This window comes from Anabrus simplex, chromosome 1, assembly GCF_040414725.1.
Source record: "Anabrus simplex isolate iqAnaSimp1 chromosome 1, ASM4041472v1, whole genome shotgun sequence".
Taxonomy (NCBI): Eukaryota; Metazoa; Arthropoda; class Insecta; order Orthoptera; family Tettigoniidae; genus Anabrus; species Anabrus simplex.
The window spans coordinates 765442527-765462965 of record NC_090265.1 but is presented as its reverse complement, the minus strand read 5'-3'; the positions used below and the strand labels follow the sequence as shown (position 1 = coordinate 765462965).

Here is a 20439-nt window from a genome sequence, read left to right as displayed (position 1 = left end):
GAGAATCCTGAGAGACATCCTGTTAAACCGCACAATATTTCGACGGAAAATAAAAACTTAAGATTGAACAACGTTTGGTTACAAGTTCCAGATTTGAGGGAGAACTGCACGTTTCGATGGAAAAGAAACTTAAGATTTATTAAGAGAAAGATGTAAGCCTCTGAAAGAAAAATGGCAGGTAGCTCGTGCAGTCACTGATGGCTGTATTGATGTAATAATAATAATAATAATAATAATAATAATAATAATAATAAGCAGATATCTGCATACATTTTGGCTGACTGTGTGTCAATGATGACATTTAACTCTACCAAATGGCAGAAAACTGGAATTCTATACGGAAATGTTAATTTTGTTGGATAAACACCAAGTGTGCCAACATACAACATGTTGTGTTGAAGAAACTTTATTCCACCCTTGAAATATGAAAGTAGGCCACTACCTCTTTGAAGCTTCAACTTGTGATCTTGAGATCTGGAGGTCGACACTAGCACCAATCCACAGCAGGAGCTCTTAAATATTAATTAAAAACAGGCCAAGGAAATGTCAATGAGAGGATTTTTTACAAGGAGGAAAGAGATAGAGATGAAGAAGTATGGCCATTTACTTTGGCAACGGATTTGTCCAAACAGGATTCATGATTAATAAATGTGGGAAATTTATCCATATAAATAAGCACAAATTTACAGAAATGCAGTGCAAAATAGCTGGGGATTGTAATGAATGTAGGGAAAGAGAAAATTTAAAATGTTTTTTTTGCTAGTTGCTTTACGTCGCACCGACACAGATAGGTCTTATGGCGGCGATGGGACAGGGAAGGGCTAGGAGTGGGAAGGAAGCGACCGTGGCCTTAATTAAGGTACAGCCCCAGCATTTGCCTGGTGTGAAAATGGGAAACCACGGAAAACCATTTTCAGGGCTGCCGACAGTGGGGTTCGAACCTACTATCTCCCGAATACTGGATACTGGCCGCACTTAAGCGACTACAGCTAATCGAGCTCGGTAATTTAAAATGTAAACAACCTACAGAAGAAATGAAGTTTAATAGATAAAACGCAAAAAAAAGTCAGCCATAGGAGATGGAATTAACACAGAGTGGTTACCGATAAAGAGATGTGATAATGTGTCAAATAGTTTTATTTTTGTCTACGCAATGAGATGGTACCTACAAAGTATGGGAAAGAAGTACAAATTATAGGGAGCTGGAAGTCAAGTAAGGATGACAAAAACATTAGTGTTAAACTGTAGAAGTACTGTAAAGAAAAGTACAGAATTTAAATTACTAGATAAGCCTATACGTTATATTTACCAGATATTATTATGAGTTGAAAGGTGGCTGAGAAGTGATATTATGAATGCAGAAATTTTCTGACAGAACTGGAGTGTTTATCATACAGACAGGATAGGAACGGTAGTGAGGGTATTCATATTGGTGAAAGAAGAATTTGTGAAGTATGAAAAACTTAAGGATTAGAAACAAATTCTAGGTGGAAGGTTCATTTCTAAACAGGGTGTACAAAACTCTAAAGGGTGTTGCTGACACTGATGAGTTTTTTGATAAGATAATCAACTAGCTGGGAAACTACGGTACAATGAAAGGAATGTGATTGTAGTGGGTGATCTCAATTTACCAAGTATCAATAGCGAAGGTAATGCGAATGGCAGGAAGCAGCATAAACACAGTGCTAAATAAGTTGTCTGGTCAGAAAGTGATGGAACCAAGTAATATAGGGAAGAATATTCTGGACATGGTTATGGTAAAACCAATGACCTCTACAGAGAAACTGCAGTAATAGATGGTATAAGTGATCACGAATCTGATTTCATCGTAGTTTAAAACAAATGAAATGTTTGTAAAAGAAGGACTGTCAGGCAGAATCATATGGCTGATAAGATAGCATGATGCACAACATATTCTCATGCATATTTCCATAACCATGCGGTGGTCCATAAGCAAACTAGATTTTGGTGAAGTAGTCCAATAACCACCAGGATAAAATTCGTCCCTTCCAAAGGTCCATATGATCAAATTTGTATTACCAGTCACAGTTCCACATTATGTTGTTTTTCAATATAGTAGACGGGGTGCGATCAAAATTAGTTGGATAACTAGTCACATTAATCGACCCTCAAGAAGTTGCAGTTGTAAAATTTCACACTAAGTCAAGAGAGTTTTTTAGTTAGAGTTTTCCGAATCACAGATTACACATGATATACTTTCAACCAAAGTGTAACAGAGTAGTATGGGTTGGGTTTGAAGCAAGTGGTAAGGTATGTACCTTAAATGGTGGCAAGGAACAGTAAAGGAGTGGCTATATTTCTAAAAAATAAAATTGAGAATTAGAGTAGGTGTAGCATTATATGTTCCTGTAATCAGTAAGAGGGAATTCCTCGAGGGAGTATTATTGGACTTTTACATCTTCGTATATGAGGGCTATAAATATAGCAAAAAACGGAACGGTATGTATAGGTATATATATATATTTTTTAGAGGTGACTAACACTTACAAAGTACTGAAATTAACCTGTGGTGACAGACATTTGCAAAAAGACAGAAAAGTAGAAAAACTGCTGGAATTGCTAACATTTATGGGGATATAACACAAGGCAATGGGTTGGGATATAGTACCATATCTGAAGTACAGTACTTATTAGTTTACCGTTTGCATGAAGGAGCTATACCTAATGAATGGAGAGTTACTATTGTACCCCCCGTGTGTAAGGAAAAGGTGATGAACATAAAGGTGGTAATTACAGGCCAGTCAGCTTGATGTGTTACATGTAAGCTTTGGGAAAACATTCCTTCAGATTACATTAATGTTTGCAAAATTACTAACTAGTTTCATAGAAGACAGTCTGGTTTTAGGAAACTTTATTCCACTGAAGCTCAACTTGTAGGATTCCAGCAAGATATAGCAGATATTTTAGATTCAGAAGATCAAATGGGATTGACACTAATGACAAAAGAGTGCAATTCGACTAAGCAGAAAAGTGACTGATGGGGTGGCTATATTTCTAAAAAATTAAACCGAGAATTAGAGAAGGTGGAACATTATCTGTTCCTGTGATCAGTAAGAGGGGAATTCCTCAAGGCAGTATTACTGGACTTTTATGTCTTCGTATACGAGGGCTGTAAATAAAGTAGTGGCAATATTGATAGAACGCAATATTTAATGAACTAACGAGTATAATTGCATTATATTCCTTCAATGTAGTCATCTGCAAAGTCTTACCTTGTGCCAAATGTTCGGGACCGTTGGCAAGGCATTCTCTGTTGACAATAATAATAATAATTATTATTAATGTCGTAATGGTCCACCTTTTCAATACTATAATATGCAATATTTTTGAATTACATTACTAAACTAGGGACTAGTTTCAGCCTAGGCTGACCATCTTCTCTGTTGAAGACAGCGACGGAGCGTCCTACTGTGCGGAGTACAGATGCCACATCAGGAAATCGGCGACCTTGGAGGGGTTCCTTCAACTTTGGAAGCAGGCCAAAGTCACAAGGATTCATGTCTGGTGAGTACAGAGGGTGTTCCAAGACCTCCCAATCCCACCGTTGCAAAAAGAGCTTGACACAGTTAGCAACATGACGTGTGTTGTCATGCAACACGAGATGACGATCGTATCGCAATAAACACAGACGTTTTTGCCGCATACCCGGACGCAGATGTCGCTCCAGTAATCGGCAATAGTAGTCGCTGTTGACGGTTTGTCGCTCAGGCGCAGCATGCGCAGTCAAATTTTCTGTGGATATGGCGAACCTGGGCGACCCCATTAATTCGACTGACACTTTAATTCAGGCTGGTGCCCTTGTCTCCTCAATGGCAACATGTTGCAGAAATGAGTCTCCTTCATTCGGGTATCTGTCCAGTTGATGCCAGCCAGCGCATACTGGCGCCATTTCTATACATCTGTGAGTTGATGTGGAACCCAACGAGATGCAATCTTCCTCATGTTAACACATTTTTTCAGTATGAGCCATACTGATGACTGCAACAAACCTCTACAGATAATTCCCAGACAGTTCATTGATGTCTATGGGAACGAGACCAGTAACATGTCAATCTGATCTTGAGGAATGGACGGCTGACCTGTGCAGTGCAAATCCGCAGATTCATTCCGACCCGCACGAAACGCCCTGACCCATCGTTCAACTGTCCTAAACTGTAATGCATTCTCGCCACAAGCTCCACGTAATCCTCAATAACTATTATTAGTACCAAGGAAACTAATGACACACCACAATATTTTGATGTAAATCAAACATTCTCAACTGTATTAACACACAAGATAAACAACCCACATCATTGGACATTCTAGAATGCTTGGTACAAACATATCTGTGAACGTACGCAATGCTTTACCAACATTAATATAACTCCAAAGTGTACTGCGAGAATACTGTGAACATTTTATGTTATAGAACATCGTATTTTAATGTACTAGAGAGAGAGATTTATTAAAGAAATAAATCATCCGTCCTTCAATGAGGGTGACCATTTGGATTCAGAATACAGTTTCAATGTCAATTTCAATGGAGTATAAAGATATCAATTTTATCGTTGAAGCTGTTATCTTCTTTTTTCCCTGGGTTAGTGGGGGAGGAATGTCAATCACGTTCTCAGTTCTAGTTTTCATCACATCTGTATCTTGGAATATTCTAGAATGCTTGGTACAAACATCCACGAACGTATGCAATGATTTACAAACATGAATTAAACTCCAAAGTGTACCTCAAGAATGCTATAAACATTTTAAGTATAAAAATTATATTTTAACAAATTATCTGTTACTCACGAACAGTACACCAGAATTTTAAGTAACATATGCATGTCATAAAATATCGATGCTTGTTTTTTAAACCAGCGGACACAAAAAAAATCATTGTATATTTTAATGTTATCACTCATATCATGTGACTTGCTTCATTAGATTTAGTAATGTTTTTAAGTTACCAGTATATGTTAAGTTAACTTTGGATCTCATCACCAGCTGAAAATGAGCTCTGTGAAGGTCGAAACTGGTACTGCATAGTAATAAGACATAATAAAGTATTGATTAGGTGGACGGTACCCGTTCTTTGTAATTGTGAATCCTCAATAACATTCTGATGCATTTTTTTCCACAAGCAACTTCGATTTTAATTGACGAATGCTCTTCACCATTTGAAAAAAAAGCTTTAGAGCGGTGAAATCAGCACTCTTCATTTCAACGCCACACAGCAATAACGCTCCCAAACTGGATGTCCATCATATGCACAGTACACATCGACAACAGCATCACCTGACAGCTCCCATAGCCTTTCTGTGCATGGCCAATCTCCTGCGAGTGTCTGGACTACATACCCACTACTTTACGTAAAGCCCTCGTATATAAATGATAGGAGTAAACAACTAGAGTCTGTGATAAGGCTGTTTGCAAATGATAATATACTAAATAGAGTAGTAGGTAAGATATCAGGTTGATTAAGAGGAAAAGTCCTATCAGTTTTAATAATAATAATGTTATTGGCTTTATGTAATTCTTTATATGGTCATGACAGTAGTTAGGGGTTGTAGTAATGATGTAAAGGAGAGGATAAATAAGTCCCTGATAAGACAACTAGAGTGTGGTTCTAGGTGCCTTTTTTTAAAGTAGGAAAGATCACAATATTAAGATAAAGTTGGAATTCAAGAGGATGTATTAGGGCAAAAATACATTTAGGCTATAGGAAGAGGATTTAGGGACTGGAATAATTTACCAAGGGAAGTGTTCAATAAATGTCCAAATTCTTTGAAATTATTTACAAAAAGACTAGGAAAACAACTGATAGGGAATCCACCACCTGGGTAACTACCCTAAATGCAGATCAGACGTGACTGATTGAAGACATAGCCTAAAATAATACTGTTTAACTTAACAACCTGATAATTTAATATTACCCCTATAACAATTCATTGCAACTGGAAGACATACAGGTGGCCAAAGTAGAACAAATATCTTCTAAATGATAACAAGCTGTCAATATATAACTTAAATTACCGTATTCACAATACATTAAGAGAATGGAAAGATTGGTATATAAAAGAAAATAGGGGAAAGTTTTACAATTATTAAATTAAGTCCTTTCAAATACTGTAATAATTATTATTTGCACTTGTCAAAAATTTATGTGTACAAATTTGTTATACTTCACTGATCAAGCTTCTTCGATACAAGTCTCATATGGATGGATCACCTTGAAAATAATGCCTTTTAGTGTCTGGCTCCATGGCTACATAGTTAGCGTGTTAGCCTTTGATTAGAGGGGTCCCGGGTTAGACTCCCAGCAGGTCAGGAATTTTAACCACCACTGGTTAATTTTCCTGGCTCGGGAGCTGGGTGTGTGTCATCTTCATCATCATTTCATTCTCATCATGACACGCAGGCTGCCTACGGGCGTCAAATCAAAAGACCTGCACCTGGTGAGCCAAACATATCCTCTGACACTCCCGGCACTAAAAGCTATACGCCATTTCATTTCAATGCCTTTTAGCACACTCACTACAGTGTAATGATTTATATGCTTTCTACATGATTGTGTATTTGATTCAATACAGTACTGGAAGCCGCCTGGTCTTTATTTTGTGATTACTTTGAGACTACATTTTTTAATAGGTCCCTTTTGTTACTAAGTGTCCACTTTCACACTATCAAGACTGCTTGTAATGAAGTAGTATCTCTCAAACTATCAACTTTTAACTGCAAACAACCTGTGGTTGAGTTCAAATTGGGGCACATATTCATTTATAGGATGAGGAGTAAGGGACTGGAATAATTTATCATGGGAAACAAGTTTTCAAGTTCTTTGAAAATTTTAAAGAATCTGCCACCTGGGTGACAGACCTAAATGCAGATCACTGATTTTATTATGCATATTGCTGATAAATGCCATACACAAAGACAGCCAATAACACTATCTGATGCTATGGCAACTTTGTCAGTATTTACAAGCCACTTCAAACCTCTGTACACAAGTTTAAAAGAATTTTCACATCCCCAAAACTATCCTTTCATTGACTGTTCTTTCTGTTTGTATTCAAATCAGAATATATATTACAACAAAGTGAATTTGCTCCTTTGTCAAGAAACTCTCTAATATCCTGAGTGACATTCAACTCTTGCAAGAGAATCCTTTCTTAAAACTACGATAAGAGAATTAATTGTGGGATTGGATTCTTCAGTAGCAAAAGAAGAACATTAAAGTCATTTAGAGGAAGTAAACCTTGCAAGGAATCTCATGAAGCAGGAATTTCATGTAGGCTAAAAAAAGCGCCGAGAAAAACTGAATGCATTTCGTTTGATTTGGAAAAGACATTGTCACTCTCTAGAATACCAACAAATATAATGTTTTATAAATGCCAACTTCAGTTGTATAACTGCAGTATTCACGATTCTGAGGACAAAGGCTTTTGTTACGTGTAGGTGGAAGGAGACGCTGGAAGAGGAGCTAAGAAATTGGATCATGTTTAAGAGAACACATACTGGCTCATGTATCACCAGACAACACATTTGATTCTCTGGTCAGATTTATGCGGGAGCCAGAATCGAAATATAAAAATAGCTTTGTTGCTCAAAACTATTCTAGAAGAACATCCATGCCTACTATCACACAACGCTTTCTAGTTCCTGGGCACAGTTTCCTAAAAAATGACTGACTTTGGCGATACTGAGTCTGCATTAAAGTTCCAGCAACGTCTCTATGTGCCACAAGAATACATTAAAATAATGAAGTCTTGCAGAAAGGGAAATCCTTGACAAGTCTTCCAAATAGTAAAGGAAGATCTTTTAAGTATATTGGCGATAGAAGGCGCGATCACCAACAGGAAGAAAAGTGTTGAGGGTGAAAAGGTAAACTTGTTACTGTTCAAGGAAATCAGAGCCTCTGTCAGTTTTTGTGAAAAGTGATCTAAGGCAGCATACCTACATGGAAATAAACATTGGAACTGGTAAAAAAAACCCATGTCTATGACAGCCTGTATTTCTTAAGAAAACTGCTTAAACTGTGGCCCAAAGGAAAACCAATAAGCTCAGAAAAATTACGTGATCTGAAGTCTATGTTTCACTTGATCCCTTAAAGACTGTTTGGAGTCTTATGAAAAGTAAGTTAGTTCTACCATAGCTACCACTGAAGGCTTTTCAGGAAAGCTTGATTTCGAAATAACTCGTGAAGTCGTTTGAGAAGAGGGACTTTACTCTTTTTCTTACGTTGATTTTTCGACTTGCTGAACAAACTGAAGCTGAATCACACACCATGTCACATAACTTGTCCAAAAAAACGGTATGAGAAACGTTCTGAAGGACAACAACTAACAAAACTTGGCAAAGTCTTCCACAACAAAATATGCTGTTAATAGGGTGTATGGTTACCTCTAACAGCCACACATGCTTTGCAGCGACGTGGCATACTCTCTATCAGATGGTCCACGAGCTCTTGTGGCAGTCGACCCCATTCCTTCGAAAGGGCAATGCGAAGGTCTTGGACGGTTCTTGGTGGAGGCTGACGGGATGCAATTCACCTCCCCCATGCACCACAGGCATGTTCTGTAGGATTAAGATCCGCAGACCTCGCTGGCCAGTCCATGCAATGAATGTCTTCTCCAGCCAGAAATTCATCCAACAGAGCAGCGCAGTGCGGCATTATCGTCCATTAAGAGGTAGTCTGGACCAATCGCACCTCTGAAGAGTCAAACATGTGGTCTCAGTACCTCATCCCTGTATCTCAGAGCGTTAACAGAGTTCCTCAGACCAGCCATGAAGATGTGCAGGTCCGTACAGCCATTCAACATGATGCTGCCCCACACCATGCTGCATACTGGTCCCGTCCCATGATGTTCCTGTGGTTGTATCGGCTACCTGGTTCTCTCCAGATTAATGTGCGATGGGAATCGTTCTGCAAACTGAAGCGGGATTCATCTGTTAAGAGCATATGCCTTAATTCATTCATGGTCCAGTTTCGATGTTGACGACTCCACAGTCCCTGTGCTGGAGTGAACAGGATGCACATTGCTGGACGTCGAGCAAACAGCCTTGGTGTTCTGAGCCTCCAGTACACGGTTTGCCAGGAAACGGCAACCCATGAGACGGCTGCAAACTCCGCCAACAATTGTCTTGCAGGTGCACTCCGATTTCGTCGGGCGATTAAGGCCAGATATCGGTCCTGCTGTGGGGTGGTTACCCTTGGTCGACCTGGTACTGGCCTACAACTAACATCTCCTGTGTCTCAAAATCGTCTCCAAAGCCTGGAAATGACACTTTGAGGCACATTCAAGGATACGGTAACTTCGGTCTGTGCCTGGCCTGATTCCAGGCAGCTGAGTATTCTACCCTGCAAAACGGGGTCCAAATGGCATCACGTGCCATTATGTTGTCACGTTCACCACGAGGCTACACTCCGCATACTAACAGGGCAAACACGACTGAGGGAATATGGGGCGTAGGCACTAGCTGTGTTTACCTTGCGGTTACACCGCTGGTCAAAGCAGGGAACACTCCTTTCCTATACAGACCAAACATGTAAGGTTGGTAGGTGCATATGTCGTGCAATTTGCGGTCTATTTCCTGTTGCCCTGCTTAACTTTTGGACACTAGTGTATTAACAGTGTTGTACTGTGATATTGTGCTTGACAGTTATTTCCTGTAGAAATGTTGTGCTAGTTTTGTATTAATCTGTTTTGCATTGGTAAACTAAACGCCACCTGGCATTTGGACTGATTGCTTTACAGATATTCTCAAATCACTTGCAGACTAAGATGCTTTTTTATTAAAATAAAATACTCAAATAAGGTTTTTGCTTAAATTATTTTGGAGAAACAAAATATGGTGCTACGTGAATGTACTAAGATTTGATATATAGAAAAATGCACGAGGTAGATAGTTTTTCTTTAAGCATTCGTAAAGACTCCGTTTTCTCGAAACATGAATTTTGCCACTTGGTCCATCATTGTATAACACCATCCATGTGAGGTGCAGAATGGGTCTGCATTGCCTACGAATGGCACTATTATGTGAGAAACGCCATAGGTCTGCGTTACCTGTGCGACGTACAATACTTGTGAGTAGTACCATAATGTTTGGAACACCGTGAGTTTACGCTACCTTTGATTAGTACTGCAACTAGAGAAATACCACGGTTCTATTAACTATCTACAAGTACCACGATTAGGACCACTGACCTGGATTTTGAACCCCTTTAGACAATAAGCATCATCGATTCAGGATTGTGCTTTGGAAGCAGCCCCTTGGTCAGTAATATAGTTTCTGGGAAGGTGAGGCATTGCTGGACGGATCCACTGATTGTTTTAAATTCGTATTCATCCACTCATTCTTCATTATAACGTTTTGAATTCTGGTCAGTAGATGAATTTTGTATTTTTAAATTGCCATTGCATTTTGTCTCATTCATACCATTAGGGGCCAATGACCTAGACGTTAGGCCCCTTTAAACAACAAGCAGCACCACCACCACCACGGATATCAGCCATGTTATCTTAAATTGTAAATAATCACTTACTGTCAATAATGTGAATGATAAACATTTGAAGGCCTAATAATAATAATTAATAACAACAATGTTTATGGCTTCACGTCCCACTAACTACTTTCATGGTTTTCGGACGCGCCACGAGGCTGGAATTTAGTCACGCAGGAGTTTTTTTTAATGTGCCAGTAAATCTACCAACACAAAGCTGATGAATCTGCGCCTCTTCAAATAGCACCGGACTGAGCAAAGATCAAACCTGCCAAGTTGGGGTCAGAAGGCCAGCGCCTCAACCGTCTGAGCCACACAGCCCAGCATTTGAAGGCCTGAAGTTCTGGTTGTAACTTGGCTATTGGAGGCACATCTCCATACTTCTCTGACTTGGCCAATAGTACTTTCCTAAATTGTAATTCTGATCATTGTCTGATAAATGCCAAGGCTCATTATGTTTGCTGATAATTCAGCTTTTCCAACACTGATTGGTGATTCCACAGCCACTTCACCGACAAGCTTCACCAGCAATGTTGTTATCTTTGAGATGTAAGCTAATTGTTTATTTCAATTGCTTACTTCATCTTCCTAAAACAATATCAACACAAATAATACCATTAAGACAATGTCAACAAGAATGTGTTTTAATAATTATATTCAAGGTTTCTCCATAATTCCCAATTTATATCCACATCTAGTTATAAACCTCCTCTACCCTCATGTCATGTCCATCACTCTCTAAGTAACACACTGCTCCACTAGTACACACATTTTGATGAACATGTCATTGCTTTACTTCAGAGATATTGTACTGCCTCTGTTCTCACAAGTTCTAAAGATAATTTTATTTCAGTTCATTTTTAGTTTGATGGTCATTCTGAGAGCATACACAACACAAGGCTTTCCCTGTCCATACTCACACTCAATCTCCTTTCACAGGCTCCACTGTTCTCTCGCCTATTGATAAGTACCTAGCTTGTCAGCATATTACCCAATCTATCATTTCAATGAAAGATTTGTCTAAAAGATTAGCATTTACAACTTTGACGATTCTGACTACGAAATATCTTGAGTAGTTATAGCGAAGCTCAAGGAAGGTAGCTTTCCAATCCATCGACATAACATTTGCCTCAACAGGAATCTAGCACAATATTCTAAAATAACTTAGGGAAATATACATACATCTAATTACAGATGTTTATGTCATAAGCATTCCATCTCCAAGCTCCTCTGAATTAACTAAACACCTACACAATCCTCTGAAATGCATGATCTTTTTTTGTTTCACACATATTAAAAAACCAAGTCTACCCATAGTGTTACCCTCCATGACAGTGTCCATTACTATGTTCCATTCACCTTCAATGAAGCAAGTTTTTGCGTTCAGCTTCAATCGAATTCATTAATTTAACCTACATCTCCTCATTCAGAGTAACCTCCTGCCATTGTTCCCACTTGTTTGTAAAAGCGATCATTCTCTCTACTTTCATGTTTGTTACTTATAACTTATGTAGAAGATATCCTGAGTCCACCCAGCTTTCACTCCTGTAAAGCAAAGTTGGTTTGAATACACTCCAGGAGCAGACTTCTTTCTTAGAGAATACTGTTGATCATAATTGCAAGCTCACTCCATTAGCTTTGCTATTCAATTTCACTATCCTACCATTCAAGGAGAACACACATCCTAAATAAGTTACTTTGGTAAGAGAAAGTCTCTCATAGTGCATTGGCACTGCCGGTGGCTCCAAGTAGCCTGCACAGTGGCCTCCACAGTATGCACTAGCCATGTGTCTTGGTAGGTGTGCTAGGTACCAACTGATAAGCCCAAAAACGATGGCAACCAGGAATGAGTTAGCTGGAAAATTTATAATGTCAAATAACGGACCATTTATATTGGTATTATGAAATTATAATATCCAATAACGGACCGTATATATATATATATATATATATTGGTATTATGAAATTGTCTCTTTCAGTTTCGTGTTCCTGACCTGACACTCAATACTTCCAGTTTTTTTCCCTTCTGACATCAATTGTCTTTTCAAATCAACTCACTGCACCTCTTATAAGCTATTAAGATATTAGATTGTAGGCTTTCAGCACAGTCTGCCATGAACACCATGTCGTCAAATAGCCAAACTACTTACCGGAATTATATTTCAAGCCAACCGAAACCCTCCTTGCCATTTCATACTTTTCAGTAAGTGATCCATGTATATTGGTCATGGCAAAAGGCCTCAAAGTGCTCCTTTGAAATGTCAAAGACCAGCTTAAGAAGACTGAATAGCATCAATATAAATGCTAACACCTGGGCAATAACAGCACAAAACTGTGTTCTTTGGTGCAAAGCTACTGCAGAAGCTGTCTCACTTTTTGAGCAGACAAGAAATTGAAATCCATTAAAAGCAGAAACTATGTCAGATCCAACCACATCTTCCATCCACCTTTAGATGGGACCTGTGTGGCCCCACGTTTCATACAATGATTGGCTTCATCAGTCACCAGCGACATCTCCACAGAGCCAACAGACTAAGAAGAATTGTAGGAGAAAAACATTCTTGGAAATAAGTATCGGCCACCACTGATGATAACCTTGTGTAAAACCTTTAACTCATTCTCCCATCATTTCTCACTCTGTTTTAATATTAACCCAAATCCATGCCAAAATCCTTCTACTTCACACTTAGCCATTCGATGGTCAAGGGTGAGCTTCAGCACAACCTTGAACACTGGTTACAGGGTCCACGCAAAATGTTTATGACTAGACTACATGTGACATTCAACAAAGCTTGTAACTTTCTTTTGTAACAGTCCAAAATTACTGGCTGCAGTATAACTTCAGTATTCGCTGCCAGCTAACACTACAGCAGCATGCTGCACGGGATATGAATTACAATGCTTTCCTGTTATTAACGCCTTACTCACTTTCACATTTCCCGTTTCCAATCTGCTGGGTTGGGGCGTGAATCAAGAACCTCCACAGCTGTCAATCTCTCCATGACTCCCATCCTCCAATATTTCTCCTACTTTTACACTTCTCTTGTCTATACTCCCCTTCACCGTATCCACCACCTTTTTCTGGGCCTTTCCTGTTGTCTTTTTCCTATTTTCTCAGGGCAGACACTATTTGATATGTATGTCATTAAGTACCATTATGCTATGTAAAATGTATGCTTCTGATATGAATAAATAAATAAAAAGTAAATACTTGCTTTGGAACTACCATCTTCTTCCATTCTCATCATGTGTCCATACCATTTCAGCTTACTGGTGTCTAGTTTGTCTTACAGTTTCTCTGATTTCTACATTTCTGATCTTATCCCTTCCTGTCTTTCCAATTATTCCTCTAAGGAACTTCATCTAGGCTGCATGGATTCTGCTTTCATCATGTTTTGTTATTGTCCATGCTTGCTGCGTATATCAAAAGTAGCATGTAATACGAGTACAGAATTTTCTTGCATATCTCTAGGATGTCCTGGTTCCACCCTATACCTCTCACACATTGGTACAGATCCAATGGCTTATTGGATTCTCTTCCCAATTTCTTAGTTTATTTTGCCATCTCCTGCAAGCACAGTCCCCAAATACTCGCTCCGTTACGGAAAATTTTTGGTCATGGAAACCTAGGAGGGCATATAGTCCGCGCACCTTTTAACGATATTTCTTTGTACGGGCTGGAGGAGTAAGGAGGGGGCTCTCCCAGTTCTGGTAATACTGCCAACTGAATGGATATGAAATCTGAATTGAATCGATAATATGATTTATCGATATGAATTTTCTAAACCTTTATTATCTTAAGCCAACAACAGTGTCACTCACACATTATAAAACATTATATGACATTTCTCGATGCAAATCTTGTTCCCAGCATGAATTCTATAGTTTGGCTTTGCTGTGTAAACAACAGTACTAGTACTGTAAAGCCAGATGTCGCACAGCGATGCATAAGTGATTCCTAGTTTGTGTTTCAAAGGTTGTCAATATGAATCTCGAAGATACCCAAGGTCGACCTATTCAGCATTAGGGTGTCTATGTATCGCTAAAAGGTGCGCGTACGATACATAGCAAGTGAAGACACACACCTCCCCTAGTACATATTCAACACGTTGGGCTTATCATAGGATGGCTTGCAGTGGTGTCATAGTAGTGTATTACAAAGCTAAAGCCTTAGAAGAGATGTGGTATCCCAACTGACAAGCCTAATGCCGCAGTGGAGTGAGACACTGGTATTTTAATGACTGACCTTGATCATTTGTTTGGACAATGCTACAAACTGTTTCTAAAGCGCTCTTTCTTTATTGGTCTGCACATGACCTGGTTAGCCTAGTGAAAAAAACCACTGTTCTCATACGTCACTGGTGCTTAGCATAGAGCCTTTCGAAGTGAGTGTGGACCACTGTTTCTTGTCAGACCACTGGTCTAATTGTTTAGGAGTGTTTATTGTTCCCCAGTTAGCAGTAAAATCTGTGTTGAATTCTGGGAGTGGTGTGACAATGAATTAATTTCAGCCAACAGCAGTACTCGTTCAGCTGGCTACTTTGGAAAATATTAGTAGTTTTGTGATAGCCTATTTCACTGCAAAAGTAAACATGCTTATTAGAACAGGCAAGTTAGTCCTCAGCACTTGCAATGAACACTCTCTCCTACATGTGATATGAGGCACGATTCAACTTCCTAAACTGTATATTTCAACCTGGGGGACAATGCTAAATTTTTACCCCAAATACATACATAAAATCTAGGTCTCTCCCATCTGTGGTGTGAATTAAAATTGATTTAACTGGTGATGGTGGTTAACAATAATCACAGGATAAAATGGACAAGTTCCAATCCTTTAAAGAATGAAGGTTTAATTTATCTAATTCACCACTGCAGTCTTCACTCTATGTTTATAAATACCTTGCAGAAGATGATCCAGTGTTCAACATTCCACATACCTTGCTTATAGTTTTAAGCAATGAGGATCATAACTGGGTGCAGCAGATCTACACCTTTGTGCAGCCTTAACCCTGACAGTAACACCATACGTTTTTCTGACGTGTTGTGCGAATGAATGCCATCTATTCCTCTTAAGGAGGGGAGAGTTATCCCCTCCACCACCTCTATTCCTTGTTCATTCCATCTGGTAGCTTTAATGTAACTTTAAATAATAGGCTTTGAGTGACACGTCTTCGAAACGTGTGGTGTAACTAAAGCGATATTTATAGACGTGTTACTGTCAGGGTTAAGCCACATTGCACACCAAAGATGCAAAGCCCAATTACTCTTCTGAGGAGTTATCAACTCTGATTCAAATTCACCAGACTGAGGCACTAAGGAGAAATTGTTTTTAAGATCTCGATGCCCACTACTGTACTAGCAAAATCGCTGGAGGAAAAACCAATTTGACATCAACACTATGGCTACAAACGTGGAATGAAGCTGTTCCCCAAGAACTTGCAAGCACAGACACCAACTGGTATGGAACTATCACACCATGTATGGAAGACCTTTAACTGTGTTTGCATTGGACACAAGACAACTGATCCAAGTGAGTTAACTTTCCTTGCCTCAGTGAGATTGTAGCATCGAGATCCAGACTATACAGTGTATTGTGAAAGACTGCAAATGAGGGTCTATCGGGGAAATTCTAGCAAATTCGTATACTGCCAAAGCATTAAAAAAAAAGGAATGAGTGCATGGTGCCCAGAAACTACTGAACCTATAGATATTGTTTGTTGTAGGTATCCACAGAATTTTATCTAGACCTACACCTAGACCGAAACAAAGTCAGAAAATATTAAATGCAAAGAACTACTATGCACTCTTTTTTTTTAGAGCTACTAAGTATGCATTTGAAATCAGCAAGTTTTGTATTACATATTCACATGGCCACACAATAAATATATAAATTTAGACCTAAGCAATTATGGCATCCTCCGTATTGGAGAATACCGTACCATCTTTAAAACTGAACTTCATCTCTGGCTGCAAATGTCTACACTAAGCATCAACACTATTGTTTCTACATAGTAATGGTTTAATTCAGTTTACTTATGCTCTAAATGTCTATTATTGTTTAAAGGGCTCTATCATCTATACTTCATCAAATTTCTTTCTCCACTCCTCTAATAATCTGGTATTATTAGTATGTTTCCAACCAGTGCTTAATGTCTAAAATTTTAGGTGCCAGAACACACAAATGTTGTCCCTTTTCAAACCCCCCTATAAAAGTCACAAGTTTTAATATTTGAAAACATGTGGAGGGTACTATTTTAAAATACCAGTGTAGACTACGTTCCAGTAACTTTTTATTGAACAATACCCTGAAAAAATCTGGGCAAACAAAAAAAATTGCTGGGAGTTGCCAGAATGCCAGCTGAAATTAAGCACTGTTCCCAACCTAAACTAATGATTCTTAAACAAATATTTCCAACTCTTTATTTTTCCTCCTCTAATAAAGTAAGAGAAAACACGAAGTATATCTGTAAGAGCATAGGTTATACAAGTTTAGAAATACAAAGGAAAAGCTTGCAACACTAATCAAACGCTCACTGACAGAACATGAAATCACTAAATTTGAAAGGTCTCAAGAGGGAACTAAACAAGCTGCAGTCTAGTATCCAACTACATTATTACATGGTACACAGTCACCACCGGAACCATTCCAAATTCTCTCTCAGTTGTGTCCATATCAGGACTACTAGGTAACATCTCTAGAGCCTAGTCTACTATGTAGGGCATAACAACAGGCTATAGGCTAGTAGATGCAAAATTGTTCAAATCGCTGTATAGATCACATACTCATAACCGACCTACATTTACAATCTAATTAGGCCTACACTTGTTATAACATTTCTATAATCAATTAGGCTACTCTTTAAAGGTCATCTTGAAAGCATTTAAAAAAACCTCTGCAATTGAACAAGGATTCTTGTTCAGTTTTTACATGCAAATATTAGTCTGCAACCAAGGCAATCATGTTCATACAGGGTCCCACTCATACTAATACTAAGCACTCCCAACATGTTTATACCTATGCCTTATATACCTTGATATTTGCCAATGGAGGAGACTGTTCTGAAAATCCACAGCCTGTTTCCAGTCATTTGACCGGGTCAGGAATGGAATGAAGCCGCCATCTAGCGGCGAGGATAGGAATTGTGCTGACTGCCGAAGCCTGTTGCACTCCTCTGGGGCAATGATTAATGAAAGACAGATTAAATGAAATTGGAGAGAGTTGCTAGAATGAAATATGACAGGGAAAACCGGAGTACTCTGAGAAAAATCTGTCCCACCACCACTTTGTCCAGGACATAATATTATCTCACATGGAGTGACCGTGAGTGAACCACGGAACCCAGCGGTGAGAGGCCTGCGTGCTGCTGTCTGAGCCACGGAGGCAAGAGACTGATTACGGTGTAAAAAATTTTTATCAGACCATCTGCAAATATGAAACCCTCCATATGCCGTACTTTCTATATTTTCCAAATACAAATCAGAAATGTATGGCTTTAGAACAACATTTAAAGAAATGGTTGTCATTATGTAAAAAGTATACTAGTGTGTCATCCTCTCTACCAGCAACATTCTTGACGATACTGAAATGTCTGAAGTTGTCAAAACACGATACATTTACATCAATTCTCATTGGTAACACGAGGAAGTCTTCCTCTGACAGTACATGACCCACAGCAATTGGGAATTTTATTTCTTTCTTTCTTCCCTAATAAACAGACCAGCCATCAGTTCTTGTATGGCTTATCACTTAATTCTGATAAGCAAATAACCCTTGATAAGTCGCTCGATCTCACATGCCCTGACTTATACCTACAAGTTATCAACAGTCTAATCAGAACTAAGTCTGTATATTAGCTGACAATCGACATGTAAACAACATCTGAATCAAACAAATGAGCTCAAAATTCTTAAAAGCACTCCTCTAGTCCACAAACTTCCAATAATTCTAGACAGATGCAACTACAGAATAATATAAAAAGAATGCACTTACCAATGGAACTTGCTGCACTGGGAGCATGCCAGATGGGCCAGGTATTGGCTCACTACTATGAGGCGATGGGAGTCTACTAGAAGTTGCTGCTGAACAAGTAGCGGTTACAGCAGTAGAGGGCGGATTACACGAGGATGTATTGTTAGCTATAGACATATCACTAGGTCCGGCACAACCACCATGAACCGACGACAAGTCATCGGCTTCTGGTGTATTAACCCTCCCTCCACCACCTTCATCACAACTCTCATTTTCTTCACAAGCAGAATCTTGGCGAGTCCTTGATGGTCGTTTACTAGCGGGTGGTGCTGGTGATAAACTCCCTCTAGGTGGTGAGGTTCCAATTCCATCATTTAGGATTCTCTTGGCGACGAGTTCTGGAGTCATGGGGGTATCCGAAGCACTTACAGTAGCACCGTGTTTTTGCTTTTGCCCATCACCCCTATCGTCCCTACTGGAATTGAGATTTGTCATTTCTGCTAGGCCCTTCACTTTCAAGCTCTCAGCAGTTTTTAAGAGAGCCGACAGTTGGCAATATTCTACGTTCACCTCACCCTTATACATGAATTCAACTAGAGTTCTAAGTTCAGCAAACCGTACGTCTTTAAGGATGACAATAGGGTGACGGTTAGGGTGATCCACAAACAGGGTTTGGAAATATGATGAGCAAGCCGAAAGAACAACCTTATGCGCTCTGATTGAGTGTCCTTCAGCACAAGCAAGTGTCACATCAACAAGGCTCTCGTCCTGAAGTAGTTGACTGAATACACCTAGTAAGTTGCTCTGATGATTGTTCCACCTGAGGCAGTAATGCTCACTTCCCATGTCTGTGATCTCACCCTGTAAATAAAAGTAGACAACTTAAAATGTGAAGAAAAAACAACACAATACACTGAAACACAGAGTACTACAGGGAACGATTTTCTTCAAGAATCTGGAAAAAATATACATTTTCTGACACTTGACAAGTGATGACACACTCGTTACATAATACCTATCAAAACAGCCTACCCTTTTCACTATGTTTGTAGTTTTAGGTTAAGTACACAAAATAACGTGCTTGCTCGGCTGACTCGGGCCAGAATATAACAAGTATATAAACAGTCTGAAAGTTGGGTACAACATATGACTGCATCACTCTCTCTTAAACGTCAGACGACTTGAAGTGCAACATCCATATGTGCGAAACGAACTCCACCATGTTTCCACTCAAATGTCATAAATTCATTTCGGTGGTCCCGTAGACTCCAATTGAGAATGAAGCTACCACGGGATTGGATGGTACCATATATTACTCAAATCAATAAAATTTAGTATTTTTTTTTTTTTCGCACAACACGGATGACCACCCTCTTCAAAATGGCGGAAATTTTCTGCAATGATTCTTATGGGCCCCTTCATCACTTTTGGCAGATTGACCCTTCAAAATTAAGAACAAGACACTAGTGAAGGAAATGTTCTGGAAGTACCACAATGGATCATATGATATATACAGTGTGTGCTGACACTATAACACTACTATAAAATCACTGCCAATTTGCAATACACACAAATATTTACCTTGCTACATGAAACGGAATAAGGCCTACTACTTCACCGTCGGCGGATCACCCGGCCTACTGTGACGTCGCCGGCCTACTGTCAACCGCGCAGTATGAGAGTCAGTTGATTAGTCATATACACGCATCTCTATTTCATGACAGTTCAAAAATAATACAAAATACTAAATCTAAAATAAATATAGATGTAAAATAATTGTATTAATTAAAAAGTATTTCTTTGAGTGATAATAGTTGAAATAAGAACGTAAATCTAGTAATTTAGATTTTAATTTGACTTCTATTCACTGACTGGTGGGAGGAGTGGGGGTGGGAACCGCTCTATGATTGTAAGCACGTCTGCTGCTGGTTGGATGTATTTCGTGTTATGTGCATGCTTGCCGTATTGA

The 20439-nt window shown here is 39.0% G+C and overlaps 1 protein-coding gene across 2 annotated transcripts in view; it reads right to left on the bottom strand.

Annotated features, from left to right (window-relative positions):
* LOC136857502 (protein bric-a-brac 2) overlaps positions 1 to 20122 on the bottom strand; it is a 148390-nt gene extending 128268 nt beyond the window's left edge. For both annotated transcript variants that reach the window (XM_067136205.2, XM_068225209.1), the window contains exons 1-2: positions 20052 to 20122; positions 18492 to 19331 (exon numbers count right to left, since the gene is read on the bottom strand). In XM_067136205.2, coding sequence (XP_066992306.1) covers positions 18492 to 19316 — 825 coding nt within the window. In that variant the 5' untranslated portion in view covers positions 19317 to 19331; positions 20052 to 20122. The remainder of the gene's footprint in view (positions 1 to 18491; positions 19332 to 20051) is intronic.
* Between the last annotated feature and the right edge of the window lie 317 nt (positions 20123 to 20439).